The sequence below is a fragment of the Protopterus annectens genome, chromosome 11.part0, assembly GCF_019279795.1.
Source record: "Protopterus annectens isolate FY-2018-M chromosome 11.part0, PAN1.0, whole genome shotgun sequence".
NCBI classification, from domain to species: Eukaryota; Metazoa; Chordata; order Ceratodontiformes; family Protopteridae; genus Protopterus; species Protopterus annectens.
Window position 1 is genome coordinate 670,449,928 of NC_056745.1, and position 20,190 is coordinate 670,470,117.

Here is a 20,190-nt window from a genome sequence, read left to right on the forward strand (position 1 = left end):
AACCTCTCTGGGTATGCCTTTCCTCCTCTACCTCTTCTTCCACGGGTGTCATTAAAGATCAAGCAGGACAAACCCAAGATGATTTTACTGGCCCCAAATTGGCCTCGTCAGTTTTGGTATTCAACACTGATGAATCTATCCCTGGAGCCTCCTTGGATTCTACCTCAGATTCCAAATCTTTTGTCCAAACACCAGGGCCAGGTTCTGCACTCTCATATCAAAACTCTCAGCCTGGCAGCCTGACGTATTCAGGGTGTATGATTAATCCTATCCTTCCCAAACAGGTCATGGATGTCATCTTAGAAGCCAGACGGCCTAGCACTAGAAAATCTTATGCAGGTAAATGGAAGAGATTTTGCACCTGGATGCATGCTCAGAATTCGGATCCTCTCATTCCTAATATCCCATTGATTTTACATTACCTGACAGACATGTTACATAAGGGTTTATCCTTCTCCTCCATAAAAATACATGCCTCAGCTATCTCTGCACATTACAGTACAGATCCTCCAATCTTTTTGCATCCACTTCTGAAACAATATCTCAGAGGAGCAAAGAATTTAAGGCCCCCTAAGACACCACCCATACCTGCTTGGGACCTCAACTATGTTCTGGAAAAATGCACTCTGCCTCCTTTTGAGCCTGCTGCCACATCTGATGTTAAGTATTTATCATGGAAGACAGCTATCCTACTGGCTTTGACTTCAGCCAGGAGAGTCTCGGAGTTACAAGCACTCATGGCTGTGGAACCTTATATTATTTTTCATCAAGACAGGGTGTCTTTAAGGAATAATCCTACATTCATGCCTAAAGTGGTTTCCAAAGTGGCTTTAAATCAAACTATTCACCTGCCAACTTTTTTCACTAATCCACAAAATAAGGGGGAAAGGACCTTGCATTCCTTGGGTGTGCACAGGCAGCTTCATTTCTACCTGGACAGAACCAAGGATATCAGGAAAGCAGAGCAACTGTTTTGTTTCTTATGCAGCAAATTCCCAAGGCAAAGCTATTTCAAAACAGACCATTTCTAAATGGATTGCTCATGGAATCAGATTTTGTTATTCTCATCATGGAAAGCAACTCCCAGGAAAAATTAGGATTCACTCTACCCGAGCTGCTGCTACTTCAGCTGCCTTTCTCAGGGGAGTACCTACCAAAGATATTTTGGAAGCTGCAACTTGGAGTTCACTGCATACTTTCTCTAAGCACTATAATCTCCCTCTTTACTCTAAGTCTAGGGTAGTCTTTGCTTCTGCAGTCTTGCAGGGCCTTCTAGCCGCCCCTTCTACTCTATAACCACCACCCTTTATCTCAGCTATGGGATTCAACCCTACAGTGATGACTGCAACAGTGAAACACAATGAACATAGTACAGTTGTGTACACTTATCATAAATGTAGATGTTCGAGTGTCTTCACTGTTGCAGTCTGGGTTACCCACCCTCCTGTCCCCTCTTATACTTTTAGTGTGGTTTCCCACTTCACCCTTCTTCTGAGGTGTATTTGTTACAGGGTAGGGTATGGGGCTTGTTGTATGTTACATTTTTCACGATCAAACTCAGCGTTCTAACCCAGAAAACAGTGTTCCTGCTGGAAGTAAATCAAAGTTAAACTTAAAATGAGGTCGCAGGAACACTACACAACGGCTTGCTACTTCCAATACCAAAAATCTTCCAAAAATCAGCAGTTCAAAGAACAATAACTCCAAATAACTAAGGAACGTTCTTTATTTCACATTCAGTGAGCGCTTTCACCCATAAGGGCTTCTTCAGACTGTACAGAGTATAGCGTAAGGCACAGCCTTAAATAATCATGACTAATTAAGCAATCCACATCCAATTTAAAATTTAAACAGAAAGGTTGCTATTCAAGAAAAATATTAGACTACTGTTCATTGCTAAAACCTTATAAAAATATTTCTATGATATAAGACTTATATTCAAAGTAAAATACTTATGTTACCATATGTTCATAAGTGCTAAAAATATCTTACCATGACATAAATTAGATTATCTTACAAAAATTTTACTTTGTTAAAATTTCAGCAGGCATTGCCATCAATGGCATTAACAACAAACAGCCACTTGATGGCAGCATTGCTGTTGCTATATCAGACATATATAATCTTCCAATGTATAATATTCATGGAAGATAGTGTGAGATAATTTCAGATCATTCCTGTCCAAGAAATTCTTCATTTTATTGTACCAATCTAAACGAAATTCATAGTAATAACATGGCTTATAAAAACATGACATTTAAAAAAGCAAACCATTATACCATGTGTATGCAAGTTTTTAGTGTGTGCAATATGTATTAAACATACTGCTACTGTTGGAACATGAAGCTTTAAATCATCAAAAGCTGGAATATTCATATTCTAGTAGAATACTTGTATAATGTTAAGCATGAAATCATCATTAAGATGTATACTCTTGGTAAGGTAGTTTCATGTTATGTCTAAAACAATTTATAAAATCTATACTTATAGTATCTCTAAAAAACTTTCCTTAATCCCCTCTTCTTAAGAAAAGGATAGATGTTAATTTTATCATTTAAACCGGGGATGATCTGCTTTAACAATGATCCATCTAGTTTCGTATTCAAGGGTGGTAGTTTCTATATCCCCTCCTCTCAAAGTGCGTATAACATTTTGTATAACACAAAACTTGAATGTATGATGCCTACCTTTCTTGGTGACATGTCTGGCCAGGGCATTCCTATCATCACCTGTCCTTATTGCATAATTGTGTTCCCTTATTCTCTCTCTTAGCTCTCTGCTTTAAGAAAGGTAGGCATCATACATTCAAGTTTTGTGTTATACAAAATGTTATACGCACTTTGAGAGGAGGGGATATAGAAACTACCACCCTTGAATACGAAACTAGATGGATCATTCGTTGCAAAGCAGATCATCCCCCCGGTTTAAATGATAAAATTAACATCTATCCTTTTCTTAAGAAGAGGGGATTAAGGAAAGTTTTTTAGAGATACTATAAGTATAGATTTTATAAATTGTTTTAGACATAACATGAAACTACCTTACCAAGAGTATACATCTTAATGATGATTTCATGCTTAACATTATACAAGTATTCTACTAGAATATGAATATTCCAGCTTTTGATGATTTAAAGCTTCATGTTCCAACAGTAGCAGTATGTTTAATACATATTGCACACACTAAAAACTTGCATACACATGGTATAATGGTTTGCTTTTTAAATGTCATGTTTTTATAAGCCATGTTATTACTATGAATTTCGTTTAGATTGGTACAATAAAATGAAGAATTTTTTGGACAGGAATGATCTGAAATTATCTTACACCATCTTCCATGAATATTATACATTGGAAGATTATATATGTCTGTTATAGCAACAGCAATGCTGCCATCAAGTGGCTGTTTGTTGTTAATGCCATTGATGGCAATGCTTGCTGAAATTTTAACAAAGTAAATTTTTGTAAGATAATCTAATTTATGTCATGGTAAGATATTTTTAGCACTTATGAACATATGGTAACATAAGTATTTTATTTTGAATATAAGTTTTATATCATAGAAATATTTCTATAAGGTTTTAGCAGTGAATAGTAGTCTAATATTTCTCTTGAATAGCAACCTTTCTGTTTAAATTTTAAATTGGATGTGGATTGCTTAATTAGTCATGATTATTTAAGGCTGTGCCTTACGCTATACTCTGTACAGTCTGAAGAAGCCCTTATGGGTGAAAGCGCTCACTGAATGTGAAATAAAGAACGTTCCTTAGTTATTTGGAGTTATTGTTCTTTGAACTGCTGATTTTTGGAAGATTTTTGGTATCGGAAGTAGCAAGCCCTTATGTTACATTTTTGTTTTACTATTAGCCTTCACGTTTGGGCACCTGACATCTGGGGCAAGAAAAACTGGAGAACATGGCATCGGCTGGCAGTTTTGTATGTCAGGGAGCATGACTGAACAGCCGACGCTGGACCCAGACTTTGGGATTCTGGCCGACCGAGGGCTGCCTGCCGGCAGGAAGAACCCTACAGTGATGACTGTAACAGTGAAGACACTCGAACATCTACATTTATAGTAAGTGTACACAACTGTACTTTCTGTTTGGGATAGCACGATCCATGCACTCGTATAAGTGCTTAAAGAGTGCATTTGTGTATGATTCAGCAGTCGTAACTGTATTGTCCATCTGCATGGGTGTCATGACGTTTGTCACTTCTGTCTAAAGAAGCATGAAATTGGCTTTGGAGAAATTTTTTTACCATGGTTTCCTTAATGGTGGGTGAGTGCGGGATGCGGATATCTAGGGTAATTAGCTTGTGGTCAGATCTGACCAATGAGAAGTTGACTTCAGGTATGGAACACAGATTACTCATGTTGGTAATGACTAGGTCTAGGATATTGTTGCTCCTGGTGGGGGTGTGGATAAGTTGATCCAGGGAATTGGAATTTATGAATTCCAGAAAACGTTGAGCGAAGGAGTTGTTACATGAGTTTTCCCAATTAATGGTGGGGTAGTTGAAATCACCCATTATTAGGGTGTTTGGTTGAACCCTAATATTTTCCAGTATATCAAGACAAGAGGAGTGGGAACCCTGGGGCATGGTGGGGGATCTGTAGCAAGCTGCAGTTTGGATTGCAGTTTTGCCCAGAGTTAGTTGCACTTGGATAATCTCGTATGCATTATGCTGTGCAACTAGCCTCTGGAGGTGTGGATATCCCTAATGAATATGGACACACCTCCGCCTTTGGTGTTCTGGTGCAGGTTAGATGGCCGGAAAGTGTGGTATGAGTTGTAGCCTGGTAATGCAGGGCTGCTCTCTAGAGCCTTGGACCAGGTCTCAGTCACTGCACAGCTATCGATATTCTCCATTTTAAGGAGTGCCTCGAGTGAGTGCATTTTGAGATTTAGACTTCTAGCATTGAGTAGCATTACCCTTAGTTTTTGCTTGCCTGATGTTCTTCGTCTTCCCTTGCTGCAGTCCTGACAATTGGGTATAGTCCGCGTCCCAGTCGGCCCGAATACCAGAGTATAAGGCTGACGTCGGTCATGGCGCCTTAGACTGACGTCAGTACGTCAGGGTACTAATGCGCATGACCGGCGTCATTTCCTCAGTCTTTTTTGCCGCATGGTCCGATGCAGAAGCAATTTTGCGAGTGCAGGTTGGCGTTCTGAGATTTTCGAACCGGAGTTTCAGACCGAGTACAGAGTTGGCTAAGTAACCCGTTGGGAACATTTTGGTTTTTCTTGCCTCAGTATTTACCGGATGTCAGAAAAAGTGAATAACTGTATTTCTTGTGGGAAGCAGATACCGCATAGGGATTATCATACATTGTGTATACCTTGTTTAGGGCCTGAGCACGGCGTTGTTGGTTGCCGCTCTTGTGCTAGATTTAACAAGCGCACTATTAAGAGGAGGCTTGATTGTGCTAGGTTAGTGTTTGGGAAGCGTTGCAATTATACTATGCCGTCGGATGCTCCGGCGCCTGCTTCATCTAAGAAGCGCAAGGACAAAACAGTGAAGTCTAGGGTGAGGAACCGGCAGTCCCGGACGTCGGTCCTTTAGAAGGCTCAGGGGAGCCAGAGGTTTTGCCAGGAGTCTCTATGGAGTCTCAGGCAGATACTTTACTGTTACAGGATGTGCCCTCTCAGGAGGTAGGCCAGGCTGAGGGGGCTTCTCAGGTAACTGTTCTTCCCTCTCTTCCCAAGGTAGTTAGGGCCTCTCCTTCTGTTGCCAAAGCTTCTTTTAGAGGAAGGCCAAGTTCAGCTTCTGTAGGGGCTTCTCCTAGCATTTCGGGCTCTGTGCCTAAGAAACATATGCTTAAAATGGCAGAAGATTTGATTACTCTGATTAGAGGTTCTATGCCCCCACCTGATAAGAGGCCTAGGGTGGAACAGGAGTTTGATAGTTTTGAACAGTGTTCACAGGCTTCAGAGTCTTCTGTGGAAGACTTGCAAGAGTTTCCTACTTATTCTGATTCTGATGTGGATGATTCCACTCCTTCAGCTTCTCCTCCTGAGGATTTTTCATTTTCAGAGACTCTTCACTCCATGAGGGAGCACTTTAAATGGGAAGGCCAAGATTACTCTGACTCCAGAAAAGGCTTAGGGAATTCTTGTTTTGCCCCAGCATAGGCCCTTAGCTATTCCTCCTGTGTTGAATGTGGTGGAGGATGTTTTTGCAGAGGCTTCTCTGAACCCTGATTCCTTGCCTCCTGCTCCTGTTAAGCCTGATAGGTATTATAGGGTGCCCGAAGCTCATAAGTATTTGTTTAAGAGTCCCAGGGCGGACCCAGAAACTGTTTCTCAGGGGCCTAAAGGTGTTAAAGCTTCTGTGGTTAAAAATCCTGTACCCTCTGATAAAGAGGCAAGGGCTTTGGATAGGTGGGGTAAGAAAGTATATACTTCTTCCACTCTAGCCATGAGGGCGTTGAATTGTCAATTTCATATGCTGAAATATCAGAATTATCTCCTTTCACAATTGAAATCTAAGGTGGATGCTTTAGCGGAAGGTATTGAGTGTAAAGAATTGCTGGATTTGGTTCATGTGTCTGAACAAGTGGGTAAGCATTCTTTGCAGTGTGGTTTTGATGCTGTTCAGGCCTCCTCGAGGGTGGCTGCTACTAGTTCTGTTCTTCGCAGACATGCATGGTTGAAGGATCAGAATTTAGCTGAGCATGTTAAGACCAGGATTTTGGATGCTCCTTTACAGTCTGATGTGTTGTTTGGACCGCCTGTGGAAGCAGTTTTAAAGAAAATGGAGGACAAAGCTAAGTCTATGCAGACTGTTAAAGATTTTTGCAGGTGCAGCCTCCAAGTTTAGTAGAAATTGGCCTGCTAAGGGGTGGACATATCCTGCTTATGGTTGCCAGTCTAGGGGTAGATCTAGGCGTGGTAGGGGCAGGGCTCAAGGTTCGTTTAGGCCTAGATCAGACAGTTCACCTGCTCAGACTTCTGGTGAGGGCAGGGGTCAGTCCTTTCGTAAGCAGAACCAATGACCTGCCTTTTCAGCTGCCAGTGGACTCGTCTGGCAGCTCCTTTGGGAGGAAGATTGTCTCTTTTCAAAGAAAATTGGGATTTAATCACTCAAGACAGATGGGTGCTGGATATCATTCATCACGGGTACAGATTTTATTTCCACACAATGCCCCCTTTCAAAGGCATGCCAGATGTTCCTCCTCCACAAAGAAAAGAGGCTCACAAGCAAGTTTCTCAGTTACTCCAGATAGGGGCTATTCAGCCAGTCCCTGTGTCAGAAAGGGGCTTCGGATTTTATTCTCGCCTGTTCCTAGTGCCAAAGAAGGGGAACACGTGGAGACCAATTTTGGATTTATCTATCCTCAACACTTATCTGGACATTCCCAAGTTCAAGATGTTGACGTTACAGCAACTGTTACCTCTGCTGGGCAAGGATCACTGGATGGTAACTTTGGATCTCAAGGAAGCTTACCTTCATGTGCCCATAAGGCTAAGTTGCAGAAAGTATCTGCGGTTTCGAACTGGAGATTTTCATTATCAGTTCTCTGCATTGCCCTTTGGCTTATCTACTGCGCCCAGAGTATTCACAAAGGTTCTGGCTCCAGTGATAGCTTACTTCAGGCTTCAAGGCATTCAAATTTATCCTTACTTGGACGACTGCCTGATTCTGGCTCAAGAAAAGGAACACCTTCTACAGCATCTGGAATATGTCATAGCAGTGCTAAGATGCCTAGGGTATTCTGTGAACGAAATAAAGTCCAGTCTAGTACCCTCTCAAGACATGTGCTTTCTGGGTGTGAGACTGAATACAGCAGCCCAGATGGCCTTTTAACCCCGGACAAACAAAAGAGTCTGTCACTTTACTTCCATCAACTATCTCATCAGTCCGTGCTGACTGCAAGGACAGTCCTTCAAGCATTAGGGTTCATGGCATCTTGTATTCTGGTGCTTCCCAATGCCAAACTGCATATGAGGAAGCTGCAATGGTATCTCAAAAATGTATGGACACAGCACTGCCAAGATTTGGACACTGTCATTCAAATAATACCTTGCCTTCAAACGGAATTCTTGTGGTGGGCTCAGGAATGTCACCTAAACAAGGGACTCTCTGTGACCCGGCCAGAGGCGAGTCAGATTTTAACGACAGATGCCTCGGACACTGCTTGGGGAGCTCATCTAAATGGAAAGTGGATACAAGACAAGTGGCCTGCCAGACTACAGCATCTACATATCAACATGAAGGAGATGTTAGCAGTCCAGTTTGCATTGATGGCGTTCAAGGAGTTACTTCTTCCAGGGCAGGTGTTGATTCTGACAGACAACACAACTGTCATGTGGTACATCAACAAGCAAGGGGAACACATTCTTATCCTCTATGCAGGCAAGCAATGATTTTATGGGAGACTGCGTTAAGCCTGCAACTGACTCTTCAGGTAAGGTTTCTGCCAGGAGCACAGAACTCCCTAGCAGATGTATTAAGCAGACAAATCATGGATCCCCACGGTGGAAACTGGATCTTCATGTATTTCAGAAATTGACAGTGTCATGGGGAACTCCAGACATAGATCTGTTCGCTTCTCCACTAAACCACCAGCTGCCAAAGTATTGCACAAAGGGGTTTCATCACACAGCTTGGAAAGTGGATGCTCTGTCTTTCAGTTGGAAAAACCTTCATGTCTATGCCTTTCCACCTCTACCTCTTCTTCCAAAGGTATTACTAAAGGTCAGACAGGACAGGCCAAGGATGATTTTGATAGCTCCAGATTGGCCTCGGCAACACTGGTACCCACTTCTAAGGAGTCTTGTAAAGAAGCCTCCATGGCCTTTACCTCTGATTCCTCATCTGTTATCTCAGAAGGATGGTCATCTGCTCAATGTCAAGCTTCAATCTCTTCATCTCACAGCTTGGCATATTCTGTGTTGAAACATGGTAGGTCTCAGCTTCCTCAACAAGTTTTAAATGTGATTATGGAAGCTAGAAGGCCTAGTACTAGGAGAGTGTACGAGAAAAATGGAAGAGATTTTATTTTGGAGTACAGCAAAGAATTTGGAGATTTCAGAGCCTAATTTGAGTGTGGCTCTTCAATATCTTACTGAGTTACTGGACAAAGGTTTGTCTTTCTCTTCCATAAAGATTCATGCTGCAGCAATTTCAGCTCACTATGATTGTGACCCACCTTTGTTTTCGCATCCTTTGTTCAAGCAGTTTCTTAGAGGGGCAAAGAATATAAGACCCCCACGTAGAGCTCCTACTCCTGCTTGGGATCTCAATTTTGTGTTGGAAAAACTTACTCTACAACCTTTTGAGCCTGCAGCTACTGCTGAATTGAAATATTTGTCATGGAAGACTGCTTTTCTGTTGGCTATTACTTCTGCAAGAAGGGTGTCTGAGTTGCAGGCCCTTATGGCAGTAGAGCCCTTTGATTTTCCATAAGGACAGGGTATCATTACGTACTAATCCTTCCTTTATGCCTAAGGTGGTTTCTAGTGTGGCTTTAAACCAAACTATTCATTTGCCTACGTTTTTGCAGATCCTCAAAATAAAGGGGAAAAGATTTTGCACACTTTAGATGTACACAGGCAATTGCGTTATTATTTGAGCAGGACTAAAGATTTTAGGCAGTCTCAGCAGTTACTTGTTTCTTTTGCTTTAAGTTCACAGGGCAAGCCTGTGTCAAAACAAACTATTTCTAGGTGGATTGGCTTTTGCATTGCATTTTGTTATTCCCATCATGGCAAAGAGGTTCCAGCTGGGATTAGGCCTCATTCCACTAGGGCTACTGCCACTTCAACAGCATTTCTAAGGGGTGGCAACTAAGGATATTCTGGAAGCAGCTACTTGGAGTTCAGTGCATACTTTCTCTAGGCATTATCACCTGCCTATATACTCTAAGACTAGAGCTGGTTTTGCCACAGCTGTTTTACAAGGCATGTTGTCAGCTCCTGCTACTTTATAATTTGCCAGCCTCCCTTACCTCTGCTTTGGGATTCTACCCAATTGTCAGGACTGCAGCAAGGGAAGACGAAGAACATAGTACACTTTTGTACCTACAATAATTGTAGATGTTCGAGTCTTCCTTTGTTGCAGTCCAATTTACCCTCCCTCCTTCCCCTCTGTGTTTCAGGGTGGTTGTGTAGGTGAGTTTACATGCTTATATTTTTTGTATATATTACTGTATATTTTGTACATGTTTTTTGGTGCAGGTTGTTTTGGGACTTGTCTTTTTGGGTCTTCTGACATCTGGGGCAAGAAAAGACTGAGGAAATGACGCCGGTCATGCGCATTAGTACCCTGACGTACTGACGTCAGTCTAAGGCGCCATGACCGACGTCAGCCTTATACTCTGGTATTCGGGCCGACTGGGACGCGGACTATACCCAATTGTCAGGACTGCAGCAAGGGAATCCTCGAACATCTACATTTATGGTAGGTACAAAACTGTACTTTCCTGTTATGGTGGTGAATTTGTCATTTCAACCTTGCCTGAAAAAGGCACTATAAGGATGGCAAAAGCCTTAGCTAGTATCCGGAATCCCAGGGGCGACAGGTGCAGGCCATCTATGGCAAAGCATCGTGGTCTGTCGACCAAATCATCCCAGGCAGACAGATACTGGATCCCCTTGGAATTACACCAGAAGCTTAGCCAATTGTTGAAGTCAATCATTTTGTCCTTGTACTATGGTATCATTCTGAGTGATAGCAGGATGCTACTCAGGGCTAGGGTCATACCTGCCTGGGCTACAAGATCCAGAGAGCTCTTCCATGTCTCTTTTCATGTAGTCCAGGGAGGTGCATCTCAGGTCATTCACACTAACATGGATAATGACAGAGTCATATTTGTACTTGTCTTGGAGTGACCTGAGTGCGTGGGTTATGTGGCGGATCCTGGCACCCGACAGGCAGCTGACAGTAACCTGTTCCTTGTTTAGCCTGGTGCATGGGACATCAGTGTGGCTGACTGACTATAGTCACCTATGACTAGTGTGTTTGGTACGTTGTTTTGCCTTATAAGTTGCGGTTTATTGGCACACTGAGCCTGTGGGCTGTGTGCCATTTGGGTTGTGTTGGGGGTGGAAGTTGCTTGAGTTTCTGCTTTGGAAGTCTCTGTTGTTTGAGCAGATTATTATTGAGAGCCTCTGCGAATGTTTGTGTTTCTATGTGTGGATTTTGGTGGTGTAAGTTTAGTGGGACTATGTGATGAGTGTGGTGTGGTGCAAGTATTTTAACTTCTCCTCTTGACTGTCAAGTTCAGTCTTGATTGGTGGGAGCTTTACCTCCAGTTTGGTTAGATAAGTGCATCTCTCACAGGTTGTGGTGTTAGGTGCTAGGAGGAGAGGGTTGTCTCTGTACGAGGCAATTGCTACATTGCCTCAAGATGCCCAAATTCATCAGACAGACGAGAGAACACTGGGAGCTGACCCTTGGACATGCCTGAATAAAATAACTACTTTCCTCTAGACAAGTGAGGAAAGTGAGTATAAGAGCTGTTTTTCTCTAAACAGTGAGGAAAGTAAGTACAAAAACTTCCACATTCATTATGTCAAAATATTTTAATGGGAGATTGTGGTTACATCTCATTATTTGACCCCCCCCCCATGTCTTCTCTATCAGACCAGCAGACTACTGTGAATTGCTTAGAAAGTTAACAGAACAACAGGTTTTGCATCAACATGTACTTCATTTACCAGATGGGTCTGGCAGTTGTATTAAGGGGCTTTACCCCCTGTACATATGGTACAGGTTTTGAGTCTGACAACCCCCATAACTAAGTGGAGCATTTTACACACACACACACACACACGCACACGCACACGCACACACACACAGACACACACGTTAAAGCTGGTAAAAGACTATTCAATATCTGCATGAGTTGTTGGTATGTCAGATGGATAGAAAAGATCTTGTGGTACTTATTGAAAAGAGCAGGGGGAATTCCCTGTTGTCCTGGCCAAATTGGCCCAAGTAAGTAAATTATTGCTTCAGTTCTCCCCTAAAAAGAAGCCACTGGCCTAGTAGTATTAACACTGTTGGCAAAAGCAAGTCCTATTTCATATAAAATGTTACTACTTTTAATCCAATTGTATTGTAATCATGGGATAACTTTTAAGACGACTAATTTTATGTACAAAATCTGAAGTCTTGTACTGCTGTCTCCTCACTCTTTGTTTGCATTACTGAGGTCAAATACTACATTTTACAGAGCCTTACTGTCTCACTGTTAAAGAATGCTCGTGTGCATCCTTGAATATATATAACAGCCACTCTGATATTAATATTTTCAGTACACTTTCCATTATTAACTAAAGCTTTTCTTTATGCGGCACTTCTGTAAATGGGTTATGTCACTTACAGGAGACACAGTTAACAAAGTGAAACAAAATAAGCAAAGCATGCAACCTTTGTGTTCTCTGTTCTATAGCTCTGTAGAATTGTGATGACTGCTTTGAAATCGGGCAGTTAACAGATGACATAATTTGTTTCACAGTTGAACATTCCTGTTTATACAAACTCTCTAACATGTAAGATGGTCCTGTATGTTTTCACTGTATTTATTCCTTGCTGGTAAATAGTATTTTGAATATTTTTTTTCTGATGTAGCTTGGAAAATTATGCAATTATTTGGTTTTGTTAACTTATAGGTGATTCATTCCAGACTGCAAATGCTAAACCTTCAGAACTGTAATATATCTGATGAGGCCTTAAGGCAACTTGGTAACTGCAAACAGCTGAAGATGATTAATGTAGGGTTCCGTTCTGGAGAAAGAGTATCTATAACCTCAGCAGGTATGTCTGTCTGATTTGATAACCAGACATATGCACTTGATCTTTGTAGTCCATTGTACTTTTCTTTTTTGAATAAGTTTACTGTTTTGTATGTGTTAACTCTGTTGTTTGCAGACTGCTGGCTTTGATTGCAACCATGTAATGTAAAAAAGCATGGTCCTCATTTCCTGAAGTACTCTTCTCATATTTCTGTGCAATAGGCAAGTTTATTATGCTATGTACTGCTTCATTTCTTTGCTTAGACCACACATGACTATTGACTAATCTGAGTTAATTTAAACCCCTGAAATACCAGTGCCTTTTAGATTTACAGGTTGACAAGAAGTTCTACGTAATCCATTTTTCTGGTTTTAATCATGAACTGTTAATCCATTTGCTTTGCATTGTGATGATTGTTTATTTTACATAATAGCATGAGTGATATTCTTGTTCAGTTTTTGTATTACATAACCATTTGCATGACCAGAAATGTGTAATATCTTTGATATGTTTGCTTAAGGAGATGCTCTTCCTAGCTATTTTTAATGCACAGTCTGCCATGTTAGACAACAAGACATAAATAAATGTGTCCAGGCATGACTTGAATTTACAAAGAAAATCTATATATTTAAAGAAAAGATGGGTGCTATACATTTAACATATGCTTTTAAGTAGCACATACTTAAATCACTGAATTTCAGATTACATACATAGTATGATAAATAAAAATAACTGTTAACTTGAAGTCATGTGGAGTTGGATTACAAGACTCACATGTAATGTTTTTTTAAAACATTTACTGAATTATCACTTAAGAAATGGGCAAACATGCATTTATATAAAAGAAAACAAACCATGTTAACATGCTCACAGTTACAAGCATTTAACATCACTTACATTATTTTATACAATTGTCATCAATCCAGTGTTACATAAATTGCTCAGTTCCTGCCTTCCCTTAAACCTCACTCCTCCAGAACATTATTATGCATGTATTGCTCTCACAATTTCCATTTTTTGTGGGTAATTTGCCCCTTTCCTTTTCTAAAGATCCTAATTTCAGTTATTTTGTCTCAGTTGCAAAATTCACTACTACTACTACAAATACAGTTGGTTTAGACTTTGATTTCCATTTTTCTAGTAATTGCTTTTTAGCAGCCAACAGAATTAAACTTAACAAGGTCTTACTATGTCTGGGCAAGTCATACTCCATATCCCAGCTCAAAAAAAAAAACAAATAATAATTTCCTTTGCTTTCCCAATATTTCTGACAGAGTAGTCTGTACGGAATTTTTAAAGTCTGCCAACACATTACACTCCCAAAACATATGTTCTTAGTTACCGCTTTATTCTCCTTTACACTTTCAGCATTTATATATTTTTATTTATTTATTTACATTTGTTAACCGGGTAGTGTCCAACTGGGCAGGAAGCTGGTTTTCAGTGGAAACCCAGGGAACAAAAGCTCCAGAAAAGTACAATTAGTTAAGAGACCGGTTGTGAACAAAAAAATAATGGAATTTACATAAGAAAATTAAGTAGTCTTGAACACAAATATTAGCAAAAAATGCAATTAACAAAGTGTATTATATTGTTCCGCAAGGGCTGAGTTTCAGCAAATTGCCCAACGGCATTGACCAAAACAGTGATATTTATCAGTCCCTTTGTCAGATTTTTAACGATGCTGGTATTAAAGTCCTCCAAACTTTAATAGTCCATAATCAGATAAGAATGGAGAATTTGATTACGGAAATTAAAGTACTTAATGATTCTATCCTTGTTTCCAAGTGGTTAAGTATGAATGGATGGGGATTGACTCAAAAATTCCCAGACATGCAGCTTCCCCTATCCAGAAAAAGCGAAAGAAGTTAGCCCATGACTTGGAACAATATAGGCAGAAATCTGCCGACCCACGTCATCTCAACAAACGTAACAGCTTAAAAACAAGACCCCCACCCCCACAAGTTGCTCACATTGTTTTTTAAAAGGACAAAACTCCACTTTCACCAACAGGATTAAGAATGACACCAGTTTATTCAACACCACAATGAAGTAACCTCACAAGCCACCAAACTGAAGGCTCTTTTGAAGGCATGACTAGAAACTCCACTGAAGAAATGATTCATCCTCCCAGGAACACCACACAAGAGATCAGCAACCCTGCAACTCCAGTGAACGTTAATAACCCAAATCTTTTTTTATCCCTCGACTTGCTAAACAACCTGGCAACCACAGATACTCCGAGAGGGAGAGGATGGAGGAGAGGGAGGGGATGAAGCAGGGGTCGGTCTCGAGGACGGAGAAGGTTCTAACACTTTTAAACTTTCCTGCTCCGTCCTCTTAAAGACATTTTCAACCTTACAGACTTGCAATTAGATCATCATAGTTACTCCATTTTAGAGAAAGGTTTCAATTTTATATCAGGCCGAAGAGCATCTGTTATTGATGTAATTATTGATTTAAAATTGCTTTGTAGAAAGCTTAACTTTAAACAAAGCTTTATTTTCAACAATATAGAGTTTAATGATCTTTCCTTTGGTGCTAGTCAGGTTTCTAAATTTCTGGAAAACTTTATGGGAGACAATGAAGCTACGATGTTACAAGGTGTTAACCACCATTCTGTTAGGTCACATTCTGTTGAAGTTACTAGCCAGGCCAGCAGTGGCGAGTCAGAATTCAGATTGCCCCCCTTAGGAGGAAAAGCACTTTTAATCCTCCTCTTAACCAGTCCCACAATATTTTTTCAAGAGTTTGTGAAAAAGAAATTAGAGCTGCTCTTAAGAAGAAACCACATTCCAAACGGTTTAATCTCTCTGCACCAGAGAAAAAGACTCTTTGGCAGCTTAAAAACGACCCACATATCAGGATTATGAAGGCAGACAAGGGTGCAGGCATAGTCCTTATGGACACCAGCACCTATGTCAAAAATGGAAGAATCCCTATCCAATATGGATAATTACAGTGTAGCCCCCCTAAGAAACTGTCACTCAAAATTTCTTGGAAGTAGATAAGATTATTTATAAACTCTACAATAAGGGACTTATTACAGAATGGGAAGTAGATTTTATGTCAGTACATACTCCTCTTATTTCGAGAATATTTGGGATTCGTAAAATGCACAAAAACCCAATTGATCCCCCCTTAGACAGATTGTAGCATCTTAAAAAATAAAAACTGAGTATGTCCCAGCACTTCTTGATTTCTTTCTTAACCCGCTAGTACAGAGTTCCCAGTTCTATCTTAAGCTTTCTTAACCCGCTAGTACAAAGTTCCCAGTTCTATCTTAAGGACTCCTCGGAATTCCTTAATGCGATCCACAAAAGCACACCTTTCACAGCTTAGTGCAACAGCGTCACTCTTGATATTGTGGCCCTTTACACTTTCATCCTGCACCAGGAGGGCTTAGATTCTATTAGAGATTTCTGACCTCCCCCCCTCCCCACCGCACACACACACACACACACACACACACACACACACACACAGAATTAGAGCCTATGTAACATTATTGAAACTAGTACTGGAAAATAACTTTTTTTTTCTCCAATGGTACAATTTGTCAACAACTACAAGGAGTAGCCGTAGGTGCCAATTTGGTGCTCAGCTCCTGGGAAGCAGACATTTTCTCTAGACTCAAAGGCTTTGAATTTTTTGGTCTATATAAACATTATATAGAAGATATCTTTTTCTGTGGAAAGGGTCACAAATTGAGCTGGAATTGTTTCTCACCAGAGTGAGTCAAAGCATAGGGTTCCTTGACTCCACCCTTTTGGGTATAGGTAATGTAGTTAACTTTCATGATATTACTGTTTCCAGAGACCCTAGGGCCCGTTAAGTTTGCTTCTTTGATCCACAGAAAGAGTACCTTTCGGAACAACTATCTGGATTTCACCAGCCAACACCCATTATTTATGAAGAAGAATATAGTGAAAGGGAAATTTGTAAGGTTAAGCTGCATAGTTAGTGAAGACAGCACATTTGTTAAAGAAAGCCAGTACCTGAAGCAGCTTTTTGTAAAATTTATTTATTTTTATTTATTTTACATTTGTTGACCGGGCTAGTCTAGCTGGATATTTGTCCATTTTCAGTGGAGGCCCGGGGAGAAAAGCTCCAAGAACAGATACAAACAGACAATCAGTAATTGTTACAAAGAAAACAAGAAGTAGCTATAGAAGACATTTTATATATTTAACAGTAAATATTATAAAACTATATACAAAGTTTAGAGCAAGATAATATAAATATGCTAGTGGCTAAAAAATAGTATCCAGGTTCTTACTAGATGCTTACCATTGCACTACAGAAGATTAAATTAGCGGAGAGAGAAACAGCTAGAAAAGATATTAGTAGCATTAATGATAGGTTAGTCAGGGTTGGTACAAGGGCACAGCCAGTGTGTTGTGGGGAAGGTTTTAAGTTTTTTTTTGAAAAGTGGTAAGTTAGGAAGGGAAGTAAGTTCAATAGGTAGAAGGTTCCAGTTTTTCCCAGTTGTGTTTGAGAATAGAGAGTCCCCTGCCATGTTGTGAGACTTGCTGATGTTAGCTAGGAGTTTATTTGAAGAACGCAAGGCATTAAGATTTTTGTAGGGGGTTATGAGGTCTGAGAGTATCTGAGTATTTTTTGGCTGGTAAATGACCTTATGGGCAATTGTAAGTTGATTGAATTGAAGCTGGTTTTGAAGTTCAAGCCATCCGAGTTGTTTGCGATTCTGACAGTAATGGGTTCTGATGGGTTTACCAGTGGCAAATCTGGCAATATTATGATAAGAGGTAGCAAGTTTGAGAAGTTTCTTTTTGGATAGGTTAGTGTATATTGGTAAGGCATAGAGTAGAGTAGAGATTAGATGGGAGTGGGCAATGGTAGTTCTTACTATTGGACTAAGGAAGGGTTTGACTCTGTACAGGCAGCCCATTTTTCTGTTAACTGATTTTATAGTGTTGTTAATGTGGGTGTCGAAGTTAAGGTTGTTGTCTATTGTAATACCAAGGAGTTTGGTGGTAGAGTCTGGGTATATGAGGGTGCCATTGTTAGAAATGACTGAGATATATATTGGTGTGGACCTACAAGTAGGAGTAAAGAGCAGGAGCTTTGTCTTTTGGGATTTAATAGGAGGCAGTGCTTTAAGAACCATGTCTCAACTATGCTAAATACTTTCTGGGTTTGGCATTGCAGTTCAGAAGCATATTTAGCTGTGCAGATTAATGTCGAGTCATCTGCATATTGTATACAAGCTGCATTGGGAATAACCAAGTAGAGATCATTAATAAAAACTGAAAATAAGAAAGGACCTAGAATGGAGCCTTGGGGAACTCTTAGTGCGACTGGCAGGTGGGATTATAGATTATTTTCCCAGTGCGCTGCTTGTTGCCTATTGCTCAGGTAGAAAGTAAACCACTTTATAGATTGAGTATCCAGGGAAAGCGATTTGAGAATATTGAAAAGCAATGTGTGGTTTACCATATCAGAAGCCTTTGAAAGATCAATAAATAGTGCTGAAGAGAGTAAATTGTTATTGTGTTTTTTATTAATGGTGTCTGTAAAGGATAGGAGGGCAGTGGTGGTACTATGGAATGGCCTAAAGCCATGTTGGCCCTTGGCTAGTAAGTTGTGTTGAGTTAGATGGCCTATTAGCTTATGGTGAATGCATTTTTCCATTATTTTTGCTAAGGGGATAGAACGGCTATGGGTCTGTAGTTAGAATATTCATTGGAGTTGCCACCTTTGTGTAGGGGGATAATGTGTGAGACTTTCTAACTGGTAGGGATATATCCTTCTTTAATGGTTCTGTTTATCAGTGTGGATACAAGATAAACAACTGCTTTGGCTGCTTTTTGCAGGTATTCAGCTGGGATTTGGTCAGCGGAAGGGGTACAAGGCTTTAGTTTTGCTAGGAGTTTGAAAATAAAGTTAGTAGATATAGGTTGTAATAGGAAGGTAGGAAGAGTGTTTTTTATGGGGGTGGGAATGCTAGAGGTGTCAGGAGATAGCTGACTGGCTAGAGTTTGGATGGCATCTGTGAAGAAGGAGTTAGTCATTAGCAGTTTGGATGGGAGTCTCATGGTTGGCTCCTATTGATGTTGGTTTACTGGAGTGTCCTGGATATAGGAGTCTATTGATATTTACCCAGAAACTTTGAGGGTTATTTTGGTGTGTTTGCTGTATTTTGTAGTAAACATTTTTTTGTCCAAGAGTATGGCTTTTTTAGTTGCATTTCTTATTTGTCTAAATGTTGAGCAGATGAGCTTTTGGTAGTTCGCCACCTAGTCCAGGCTTTATTTCTAAGTAGGATTTTTGCCTGGTATCTTTGGTGAGCCATGGGGCTGATTTTGACCTAATTCTTATATTATGTATAGGTGCATGTTGGTCTAGGATAGTTAAGAATTTAGAGTTAAAGTATTGGACAGCCTCTTCTAATGGGAGGGTTTTTAGACAAGTCCAATTACAGGCACTAAGTTCGCTCAGAAATAGTTCTTGGTTAAAATGCTTGTTGGAACGTAAAGTCCTATATGATGTTGGGTGGGAGGTATCTATTTTTTGCCTAATTATATAGGTTAAGCAATGGTCACTTACATCATCAGGGAAGATACCTACTTTGCATGTTTGGTGGTAATTATTAATCAGAATCCAATCTAAGGTGCTCTCTTTTTGGTTTGGTTTGTTAATTCTAGTTGGGGAGGTGATGGTCTGAGAGAAACCATGAAGGTTAATATGAGAAGTAGGATGCTCAGTATTGATGCACTTCCGATCTATATTGACGTCACCTAGGGTTAAAGTTTCTTGTGGGAAGGTTGCTGTGACCCAGCTAAGAATATCCTCTAAGGTGCTAATATTATTTTCAGGAGGTATATAAATGCATACGATATTTATGGATTTATTAGAATTAAGATGAGTCTTGGAAATAAGAATTTCTGTATTATTGTCCTTAGGTGGGGTATAAGGTGACGTAGTAACTTGTAGCCCTTCTTTGAAAATAATTGCTACTCCCCCCCCCTTTCTTTTTGTTTAGTCATTTCTTAATATATTATATCCTGGTGGGATAATCTCATTATCTTGGGTCTGTGGTTTTAACCAAGTTTCTGTTAAACATAAAATGTCAAAAGAGTATATGTCTAAGAGAGAATGGAGATGAGGAACTTTACTGTTGATACTTTGGATATTTTTTACTGTTGATGCTTTGGATATTGAGATGTGCTATCAGGAGAGAGTAGGGACGTTTAATGGGGCTGGGTGGGATAGAGGGATTGGAAGTATAAAGATCAGTAGGTAGGACATTTGCAGGGCCTGGGTTAGGCTGGATATCACCATTTTGTAAGAATTGATTTTTTTAGAATGTACAGTGCATAATGTAGATTACTTATTAGAAATTGATATTGATATTTCTTGGTTGAGGGATTATAGTATTTAATGTGGGATAGTCTGTGGAACTTTGCAAGTAGGTAGCTAGGTG

General features: G+C 40.2%; 1 protein-coding gene across 3 annotated transcripts in view; it reads left to right on the forward strand.

The window, feature by feature from the left end:
* Nucleotides 1-20,190, forward strand: part of AMN1 (antagonist of mitotic exit network 1 homolog) — a 1,021,978-nt gene that overhangs the window by 214,304 nt on the left and 787,484 nt on the right. For all 3 annotated transcript variants that reach the window (XM_044088123.1, XM_044088122.1, XM_044088124.1), the window contains exon 3: nt 12,620-12,764. In XM_044088123.1, coding sequence (XP_043944058.1) covers nt 12,620-12,764 — 145 coding nt within the window. The remainder of the gene's footprint in view (nt 1-12,619; nt 12,765-20,190) is intronic.